Raw genomic sequence first — 11,581 nt, 5'->3', positions numbered from 1 at the left:
ATTTATATTTAGCATTTAGATTTAACATTTAGATTTAGATTTATATTTAGCATTTAGATTTAACATTTATATTTATATTTATATTTAGCATTTAGATTTAACATTTAGATTTAGATTTAATATTTTGATTTAACATTTAACATTTAGGTGCCACATTTAATATTTAGATTTAACTATTTAATATATTTCTAAGTTAACAAATATTGCTGTAAATGTGGTAAAAGGTGACGTTAAAAAATTCACAATACTTTTTTAAAGATTGTTTGAAGCTAAATGTGGCAACATGTTGATGTTATTTTCAGCATGAGCCACTTTACAAACGGCACCCCATAATGGTGCAGCATTTCAGTGTCTTTAAATTTACTACATTTGTATCTGAAATAAAGTCACTGAATGCTGTTGAGTCAAGATGTGCAATATTTTAAAATCTACTGTATTTTAACCTCAACGTCTTTTCAAGTGCAAATCACCAAACATATTATTACTGGGTCAGACTGTGAGTTTACAGTCATGTCTTTATGTCTTTGATCTATAGCCTAGCCTATATGTTTTAAATCTTCTGCCTCCTGTGTTTTTCCCCATCAGATTAAATCTCAACAAATATATTATGATATATTATTAATATAATGGAATGTATCTACAGCCTGATACACAGTCAGATTCCACCACTTTATCTTCATTAGGGAAATGTAAGTCTGATAAATGATGGAGAAACTTTTTTATTAACTTTATGGTTAACTTATTGACACTTTTCTACACATGCATTAATATCTCTACATCCACTGGAATAAAATGGAGGCGCTGTTTTTATTTACCTGTTGCCATGGTGAATCGTGGAGTCGGAGCTCCATTGATGATGCCTTTTTATTGTCAGCTTAACTCAGAGTGAACATACTCAGAGTTGACTGAACTAACTCAAATCAGCTGTTCTGGAACCGCTAACTCAGAGTTTCCCGTCTCAGGGTAAATCAACTCAGAGTTCAGGGTTAGACTCAGAGTTTGTTGAACCTCCTACCTGGAATACCCCTCAGATGTTGTTGCAGACTCCAGCTGCAGCCCAGCCCTGCAGGAGGAGGAGGAGGAGGAGGAGGAGGAGGAGGAAGAAGAGGAGGAGGAGGAGGACTTCAACAGTGAAAGTGAAACTAAGTCTTCGATTTCAGGTTTCTCTCCTGCGTATTTCTGTGTTACTGTTTAGGCTAAAATTCGTGTTTTTAGATTCAGCATTTTAGCACTTTTCTACACACAGTTTAAGAGTTCCCAAAAGCCACTGAGAGTGACGTCGGCATGGATCTGGGGTGGGTATTTATTTATGCATGGCCTGCCAGTGGACCTTTTCTTGGTAGCGTGTTAACGTTTGCATGCTGGGGGTGTCTCTGTGTTATATAACGTGCTGACCAACTGACGTGCATCATGTTAACATGCCACCTTCCCAAAACATGTTAACTAATGTGTAAAGTGACGTAACAGCTTATTGTTGGAAGTGACGTAGCAGCTTTTGCACAAAGGCCGTACTTCAGCATTAATTTCGGTCACCGACTCTCCCTCGCCTCTTACAAGTCTGTAATCTACAAATGAATAACTAACACACCAGTATCCTCTCTTGGAGGTGTATGGATTGTTTCTCTATGGATTTCAGAGCGTTACAGTGTCTCAAGCAGCACAGACTGACACAAATTCCAATCCGAAACTTCTGATGTGTTTCACTGTTTCTGAAGTCACAGCAGACAGAGGAGAGGACCAGCTGTGAGTTTTAAAGCAGCAGGACTTGTTGTCTTCCTTCTCTCTGTGTCAGGTACTGTATATTTACACTGAATATAGTTCAGTTATGCTTTTGTGTGTTATTATAGTTACCAGCTGCAACATCTTAGAAAATTTAACATGAGTGCAGTTTAAAGATTGAAAAAAAATGTATTTCTGTTTCGAAGGAGCAGTGTGTAGGATTTGTAGGAATTAGTGGCATCTGGCAGTGAGGATTGCAAATTGGAAGCAGCTGAAATGTCTCCTGGTTAGAATTCCTTAAGTGTTCATTGTTTTTACAGTTAGCAGAATTATCCACAGAGGTCTCTTCCTCTCTAACACAGATGGTGCAGGTGATTTAAACTGGCAACAAAAATGAATAAAGTGATTACATGTTAAACATCTGTTTTACTGATGTTGCTCGTCATAGAGAGGGTGCTAACTATGGTGGCTGATGTGAAAACATGAGTGGCCCTATCTAGAGTCAGTGTTTGGTTTGTCAGTTCTGGGCTACTATAGGAACATGGCAGTGCAACATGGTGGACTCGGTAGATGAGGACCCGCTCCCTACGTAGATTTAAACAGCTCAATCTAACTGTACGTTTACACCGGAAGTGACCAGAGCTTCCAAAATGGCCGAAGTCATTCATCAATGAGAGCCTGGCGACTTGGGCAACTTTGGCGACCTGGTCATCAGCCGCGTGTCTTGGGCGACCAAAGTGACCGGAGCGGTCCGGAGGGGAGATAAAACTCATTTAACTTTATGGCACTGAGCTTGACGCAGTTCGGCGGCAACCAATCGGAATGCTGACGTGCTTGGATGAAGCGGGTCCCAGAGAACAAGCCATGTAACTTTGGTTCCTACAGCACACTTGTTCCAACAATGGATATCGAGAAGGTTATTATGGGATGACATACGTTTTCTGTTTTCATTGACCAAACAACTTTCTGTTGGCCAACTATGAGCTTTTTGACTGGATGACAGCAAGCAGCAACTACGCTGCTTTCAAGCCAGTAGTCCGCTTTGCGGCTCCTTTAAATTGACAAGCACGATCAAACGTTCAATGATTCACATGATGAGCGACTAGAGCGACCAAAGCTGCCACAGATATTTTTGACAGTCGTGCTTCTGGGGCATCCATGACAGACTTTTCCTCTTTGGAAGCTTCGGGTGTGAACGTACAGTTAGGTTCAACAGTTTATAGTTTAGGTAATCATACACTAAAGAAAACATATTTCATTTCTGTCAATATATTCCCCTAAATCCTACACACTACTCCTTAGAATGTATTCAGTATACATCAGGTATATATCAGGTGGAAAAATCCTATTTGGCCTATTGGCCTATTTGAATCCCTTTTGTTTGAGACCGTGCTGCAAGGTGAGTGTGTTTGCTGATCCTGTGAGTTTATCTATCTCCTTTAACTTTAGCATATATTGGAGCTATGCTATGTAGCGTGTGAAATAGAGTATGGTGAATGTGCTAGGACAGGTTGTATCGGCACGGTCACTACCTGGAGCTCGCATGAACGGAGCCTAGGTTTGTTGAAGGTGGCAGTGCTGTTTGGGCTGAGAAAGCCATGTGTAAGTGAGGTAAGGCAGGTTATTGGGTTGGTGCGGGGAGCAGTGAGACCTGACATTAGGGGAGTGTCTCTGGGACACCAGAGATCACTGTGTAGCCTCCTGGAGGTGTCGTGGGACCAACTAGATGAAACACTGGTGAAAGGAGGTTCCCACCTGATGACCCCAAAGACATGTTAGTTATCACTGCTCACTGGTGTGTATAGTTAAGCCTTGCCATAATAGCTTATCATAGGGCTTAGGCGGTTATTCACTGAGCGCTGATCCTTTTCTAGAGCACAAACTTCTTCTGTTTATTTGAATACAAAGTCCATGTTTCTGTTATTGTTCACATACACATGAATGTAAATGCAGTATCTCCAAATATCTTTGGTCTGCAGCTTTTAGCTTTAATTACTGCACTTACAAATGCAAAGGTGTTTCCAGCTGGACTGGCTGGTAGAGTCCTACTTCATGCTTAGCATAATGCTAACAGAATATAATGGGAAATTCCATAATGAGATTACAGTTAGCAAGAGGTTTTATCAATTTACCAGACTTACAAAAAACATTAGAGAAACACGAGATGGTCCTTTAAAAACATATTCTTAATGAAACAGCTTTCTATGTGTACAGGGAGCATAACAAGATACAGCCAAGAGTAGGGATGCACGAAAATATCGGCAGTTTGAGGTCCCAGCTGCACTTTGCTTCACAGGCTGGAGAAATAATGTTTCGTACACAATATGAGAAGAGTTTGAGTCACTTAAAGTTTTTGTGATGCATGTCAGAGGGAAGTGTATTCACTGAGGCAGTGTGTGACGAAGATTAATGTACATGTCTGTTAGTGGTTAATGTAGCCTGCTGGCTAGCTTTGTAGGGGTGACAATGGCTTGGCTCACAAATCAGGGGTTCTAAAGTCGGTTGATAAAATAAGTACAAAAATAATTGTGTTGCTCTTCTGGGCTCATGGCAGCCTGGAAAAAAAAAGATTTTTAAGTTGTCTCTCCTTTCTCCTCCAGATGCTCTAAACCCTCCCTCTGTGTCAGTGAGTCCCTCTGGTGAGATAGTGCAGGGCAGTTCAGTGAATCTGACCTGTAGCAGTGATGCTAACCCAGCAGCTAAATATACCTGGTACAAGGAGGATGGAAACCTCAGACCTCTCAGTGAAGAACCACAGCTCGTCTTCAGCTCCATCCAGTCCTATAACTCTGGACGATATTACTGCACAGCTCAAAATGAGCTGGGGACATCTACATCTGAATCCATCTCTATCAATGTGAAACGTGAGTGAAACGGCTCATTTAATAGTAGCAAACTAATTGAAGCCAACATGGGTAAGATTTGAAAGTGTCTGTCTGCCTTTCACACACAAGTAGTAGTACATTGCTTGTTACACACACACACACACACACACACACACACACACACACACACACACACACACACACAGTGATACTTCATTTTCTTATTAAACTTGATTTCTTTTCATATTTTCTCCTCCAGATGCTCCATGGCAAATCTCTGTGTCGGGTCCCTCTGGTGAGATAGTGGAGGGCAGATCAGTGACTCTGACCTGTAGCAGTGATGGTGACCCACCACCTACTCTCACCTGGTACAAGGAGAACCAAACACTGCATCATGGTGAAGAGGGCATTTATCATTTCATCTCCTGGCACAAGGAGGACCAAATACTGCATCGTGGTCAAGACGGCATTTATCATTTCACCTCCATCCGCTCTGAGGACAGCGGGTTCTACTACTGCAAGTCTGAGAATCAATATGGAGAGATGAAGTCTCAACGTCGATTTATAGATGTCCAGTGTAAGTACAGAAAATATTAATACTTATGACTTATTATTTTTACTATGAGGCAGACCGTGGATTTATAAAATGTCTTTGCTTCAGAGGAATGTGTTGTTTGGTCTCCAGGCAAGTAGCATACATTAAAAAAAAAGCCTCACACAACATACCAATGATTAATTTTATTAATATAAATGTAAATTCATGTGTAGAAAACCATGGTTTATTGCTTTTAACAACAGCTTCAGGCAATACTTTCTGTCAATTCAACATGCTCAAAAAATACAAACAAAAAAATCTAAAAAGTACGGAAGACGAGAACGGCCAGGTATTTCTTTTTTTTTTGTGCACTGTTATCTCGTGATAACGAATAAATTATTTCGTTATCTCGACATACCGATCTACGAATTAATCATCTCATTACCTTGATATAACAAAGATTGTTTACCCGTGATAATTGTCAAGTCTGATGATTGCGCACTGGTTAATGTGATCGTCTTGATTTCAGCCTACAAGAGCTGCCGTGGTCCTGCTAGATTCCTCCGACTGTTATTATACACATATGATTTTTGTCACATACCGTATATTTCCAAATAGTCGCCCAGTGGCAAATAGCCGCCAGGCACCTAATAGCCGCCGAGGGTTTGACCCCATTTTGCGTATTAAATGCCAGGGCGATTATTTCCTCATTCAGGGAGAGAGAAGCTCGCGAGGGTTGCTCTCTCCCTGCCTGCAGGGCTGTCCCTCCTTAAGGGACTGTTTGCGCTTTTACGCACGGGTCGGTGGTGAAGTGGCGCACATGACTCGTGCTACGGACGGACGGACGGACGGACGGACAGACAGCCACGTATCTAAAACAGGAAATACATCTGGCTACATCTTTCCCACATCAAATATCTGTGATCACCTACACCTGCGTGCATAAAAGCGCACACAATTCCGTGTCCTCTCACCGCGGTTGCTGTGATTTGATGGGCCGGTACTCATTGTAGCCCAATAATAATAATAATAATAATAACAGTAATAATAATAATGAGCCACTGTGGACCTGCTTTTCAGCGAACTCCTCTGGTAATTTTATTAAAAGGCATGGCATATAGGTCCACAGTAGCTTATTATTATTATTATTATCATTATTATTATTATTATTATAATTATTTGTTTCAAAATAAAATAATAACGGCACGCACTGAGGAACGTGGGGAGAAAATACTGTGTTTATGATTTAAAATAACACAACAGTGCATAACCGAACACATTTTTCAATACCATAATCACTTCATTACAATTTTAATTTTGTGTCACCGAGCCTACAGGCATAACTACTTAACGCCCTGGACACACCAGACGCGTTAGTGACACGTTAGTGCCGTCCGGTGTGTCCAGAGCGAAGCCTGATGGCACGGTGTGTGGATGTCTGTTCATCTTTTCGTTCATGTCCTTATTAATGCACACTTTATAACTTGCTTGTTGGATTTATTAAAAACGAACAAATGAAAACTAAATGTCTGATGAAATGTGTGAAAACTGAATATCTTTATTATCATTTAAAAATGAAAATTAAAATGACCGGTAAAATAGATTATGACCGGATTTTTATGACCCTGTCAGTCAAAATGACCAGCGACAAAAAAGTCTAGCGCAACATCTGATCACAATAACCAGTGCGCAATCATCAGACTTGACAATTATCACGGGAAAACAATCTTTGTTATATCGAGATAACGAAACAAAAAGTCGTTATCACGAGATAACGGTGCACAAAAAAAAAAAAAAATACATGGCCGTTCTCGTCTTCCTTAAAAAAAGCTCTACCAAGCCTGTCTCACTGGGGAGGCGCTGCCCCCTTGTGGCAAAATGGAGATACAGCTAGCTCCCAACATGAATGTTCATTAAATGAAGTGAATAAGGCTCTCCTCCAAAGAATATACACATGAAAACAATACACAGCATACATATTGTAATTAAAAAATGTCCCTGTAATAAATTTGGACAGTTGCTTAAATTTGAAATTCCCAGACAACTTTAATTTGGGATTCATCCTGACGGTGGCCACTATACAGTCGGAATGCACTGTATTTAGGGGCTCAAGCCTAAAGGGCCACCAGTTCCCAATAAGTGCACTGGCCTGGCAAAGGTTTGGCCATAAATCCATGACAGTATGTCCAAACATCACCAGATGTAGTGGATATTTTTAATAAATCTGTTGAGTCATATTCCCAAAGGTTTTTAGAAACTGACCAATACGGGGTGACAGTGTTGCGTTTCTGCAGAAGGGCGTGGCCTGACACAGAATTGGTCGGAAATGTATGAGTCTCTGATCATCATGAAACTTGTTAGTTATTTTTAATACAGGTGTTGGAAACTGTTGAAAAGACTGCCTGTGGCTTTAACTAAGACTGTGGGGACTGAGTAGCCAATCCGTGGCTAGCTAAGGGTGCGCCTCCGGATTCTATCTCGCAATTCCGTAGGAGACGGCTTGCAGTATGGAGAGCGCTGTGTTCAAAGAGAAGAAAAGTTAATAGTGTGCTGCCAGTGTTTATAGTCTAGGATTAAGGCAAGGGTAACTTGTGCGTCCATCAAACTCCTAAGTAGTCTGTTCCCACATATATTAAAATGTAATTAGCCTGGGCCTTCAAAGTTTAAGTTGTGCATTTCTGTTAAGTGTAAGGAGGCTATTTGCTTTTATAGAGTGCATTTTCCATATAATACTGATGTTAAAGGTATGCAGTACATACGTTCAAAATGTATAGATGGATAATAGGTATTTGATAATGCAAGAAGAGTTACAAGTGCATTGTGTATTTCGGTGAATGTATTCTTATTATTTTTGTACATCCTGTTTATGGTTTTCAGAAACCACAAGTTCCATCACCATCGTTACAGTGAATAAAGAAACTCTTAACTGGAATAAGGCCTGATTATTGGACGACTATCTGTAAAGGCAAACACTGAGTTCTGACCAGACTCGCCACAGCGATTTGATTTATCCAGCCACCACATTTACTCCTTTTCAGTCAACACTCTGAATCCTTCTCAGCATTCAACTTTTACTGGCTTGACCCCAGCATTGTTGCAATATTTATATTTGTATTGATTAGGATCCCCATTAGTTGATGTAAATATACATCAGCTACTCTTCTGTAAAGCTTAAAATATTTGTGTAGAAAACCACAGGTCAATCACCTCACTGGCCAAGTTTGACACTGCTGTTGGATTTAAAGGAAAGTGCATGGAACCCACGTTTTGAAAATGTAATAAAACTCTGCTAATGCATTTCAAAAACGTCAGAACGGCTCGTCCGTCGTAATCCAAGTGCCCTGAAGCCGCAGCATGCAAAATTGACTTTACTGCACTTTTATAACATCATTTCTCACCGTGGTCAGTTAGCCTGCCCCGCAGGCCTGCTGTGTTTATATGGCAACTTGCAAGACTCGAGAACAAGAATGTCTCTGAACGTTCTCGAGTCTTGCGTGTTTATATGGCAACTCACGAGACAACTAAAAGTGGAGTAAAGTCAATTTTGCATGCCGCGGCTTCAGGGCACTTGGATTACGATGGACGAGCCGTTCTGATGTTTTTGAAATGCATTAGCAGAGTTTTATTACATTTTCAAAATGTGGGTTCCATGCACGTCAAGTGTATGGAAAAATCCAGCTAGCTGTTATCCTCCGATACCCCAAACGAGTTTTGTGGATTAAAAACTACACTGGACTTCTTGTCAGCATGAAGTTAGTAAGTACTGTGTGTATTTTCATTCTAATGTGGCCATTTCCTTTAATGTCACCCATGCTGTGACAACCACACATTAATTACATGCAGCGCCTCAAAGCCGCAAAAATTGCAATACACTTGTCAAAACTTGAAGTTCCAGCTGCACTTTGCTTCACAGGCTGGAGAAATAATGTTTTGTACACAATATGAGAAGAGTTTGAGTCCCTCTTTGGTGGTTGTTCGTGTGGTGTCCTATTTTCTACTCCCCTGCAGGAGGCGGGCCAGCGTGCAGAGGTGTGGCTGGTGGATGAGCCACACCTGAATCCAGTTTTGCTCATTAAGCCACTGGGTCTATATAGAGGGCTGGATGTATCAGTTCCAGTCTCTCTTTGCTCCTGGCTGAGAGGGGTTTTGGGTTGTTATGTCACGTCAGTTTGATTTGCTTTCCCTCACACTCACCTACACCACACATTCATTCCACCCAAGCACTCCCTACATCACTGATAATACTGATTTACAATTTTCACCTTATTTTTTAGTAGTGCTTAAAATTGGTTAAATAAATGTACTTTAACCAGAATAACTTGTGTGGTCTCCCCTGTTTGTCTTAACACTGAGCCAGTTCATGACACAATGTGTGACTAAGATTGATGTGCATGTCTGCTAGTGGTTAAAGTAGCCTGGTTCTAAAGTAGGTTGATAACATAAGTAATACAAAAATAATTGTGTTGCTCTTTCAGGCTCATGGCCGTCTATTTCTGGGGGAAAAAAAGATTTTTAAGTTGTCTCTCATTTCTCCTCCAGATGCTCCAAAGCTTCCCTCTGTGTCAGTGAGTCCCTCTGCTGAGATAGTGGAGGGCAGTTCAGTGAATCTGACCTGTAGCAGTGATGCTAACCCAGCAGCTAACTATACCTGGTACAAGAAGGACCACACAATATTTCAGGGACTAGAGGGAAATTACTATTTCAAGTCCATCAGCTCTGAGGACAGAGGAATCTACTACTGCATGTCTAAGAATCAGTACGGACAGAACAGGTCATCTCTATCAGTAGATGTTCAGTGTAAGTACAAATAGGCAAATCACGCATGCTGTGCACTATCAATATCACCTGATTCACCTGATTATTAATACATCACCTTAATACAGCATCTCTGTATGAGATGAAAGAAAGAGGAACAACTGTATTTTTGATAGCACTGACAGTCCTACATTTGGGATTTCTATATACCCTGATATACTGTAACACCACGATACTGCTCAAGCCTAAATGACACAGGTCTGTCTAAATCTCCTCCAGATGCTCCAAAGCTTCCCTCTGTGTCAGTGAGTCCCTCTGCTGAGATAGTGGAGGGCAGTTCAGTGACTCTGACCTGTAGCAGTGATGCTAACCCAGCAGCTAACTATACCTGGTACAAGGAGGATGAAGACTCACCAAAAGCATCAGGACAGATCTTCACCATCTCTAACTTCACAGCTGAACACAGTGGGAATTATTACTGTGAAGCCCAGAACACAAGAGGACGTCATAACTCCACCTCACAGCTGACTGTTGTGGCAGGTTAGTTTGTCCATGACACTAATTATTGGCTGGTTAACAGACAGTATCTAATTCATGAATCAAACCCTTCTAGTGAGGTGCAGCACTGTATATCTCATGACTGTCTGTCTCTGTTTCTAGATAAATCAACAATGATCATAACGATCATCAGTTTAACTCTGGTTGTCATGTTGATTCTACTGCTTCTTTTTTGTCTGTGGATCAGGTGAAATTCTGAGAAATAATCATCATTGATCTCTTACTCTCAATATTGACTTTCATGTTTTTGAAGTTCAAAATAAACTTTATTTATTCATGTATTTGCTGTTGGATTCAATTCAGGAAGAAGAAAACTCTGAGCTCCACCACTGAGCTGAATGAACCCAAAGAGACTCCAGAGGTGAGCGAGAGATTTGGCCACAGTGACAGAACCTACTCTACCAAAGGGTTCGATTTCGGTTTGTTTATGAGATCATCAAGAAAATTTTACACATGACTGAATGAGTAACATCATCCTTTATAGAAACCACCGATGTGTATTTACCTTCACACATTTTCCAACCACATTTGCTGCAAATGCCCAAATTCCTTCCAATTTCCATTAATGATGCCTTTGACATCTCACATCTTGTCGTGCCCATCAGTTGGTCCGAATCAAGTCTGCAGCAGAGACAGAAGACACAAAGGAGGAGGAAGAACTGGTGTGAAGGTCAGCCAGGTTTGATGCTGCTGCAGGGCCTCAAAAGAAGAACTCTAATTAATCTCCATTGATGAGTTTTCAGGTTTCAGTAGCAGATGATGACATGAGATACGTACTTATTGAGCTCCAGAGGGGAAACTCAGGTCCTGCAGCAGCATAAAGACAGAAATGAGTGCAGATAATAAGGAACGTTAAAAATAGAAAAAAAATAAAAGTAAAAATAAAAACAAGTAATTAAAGACAATGTTACAAGGTAACCCCGCCCCTTTGTGATGGTCCGACAAGCTGTCAGAGTAAGCATGGAGCCCACACTGTCACTAACTGCACTCCCTGAAGAAATATTATCATAGTTTTGGAGAAATGAAAGAGTGATTCCAGAGAGAAGCAGACAGAGGGGTCTACAGTCTGTGTTTGAAGGATATATCCAGGATGTCAAACTGACTCAGCAGCAACAACAGGTTAAAAAGACAAAGATAGTTAGAAGCTAAAGCCGAACTATAGGCTACAGATCACAGTGTAAAAGTGAAC

General features: G+C 40.8%; 1 protein-coding gene across 1 annotated transcript; it reads left to right on the top strand.

The window, feature by feature from the left end:
• Positions 1 to 1,136: 1,136 nt before the first annotated feature.
• On the top strand, positions 1,137 to 11,297 carry LOC126390870 (B-cell receptor CD22-like). Its single transcript, XM_050045360.1, has 9 exons — positions 1,137 to 1,295; positions 1,716 to 1,792; positions 4,320 to 4,583; positions 4,804 to 5,121; positions 9,619 to 9,876; positions 10,114 to 10,374; positions 10,495 to 10,579; positions 10,696 to 10,753; positions 10,998 to 11,297. The coding sequence occupies exons 1-9, from the start codon at positions 1,285 to 1,287 to the stop codon at positions 11,058 to 11,060; spliced, it is 1,395 nt and encodes a 464-aa protein (XP_049901317.1). The 5' UTR covers positions 1,137 to 1,284; the 3' UTR covers positions 11,061 to 11,297.
• Positions 11,298 to 11,581: the final 284 nt, after the last annotated feature.

Source organism: Epinephelus moara, chromosome 5 (genome assembly GCF_006386435.1).
Source record: "Epinephelus moara isolate mb chromosome 5, YSFRI_EMoa_1.0, whole genome shotgun sequence".
Classification (NCBI taxonomy): Eukaryota; Metazoa; Chordata; class Actinopteri; order Perciformes; family Serranidae; genus Epinephelus; species Epinephelus moara.
The sequence above is the reverse complement of the archived record's forward strand: the minus strand, read 5'-3'. Positions and strand labels throughout refer to the sequence as shown.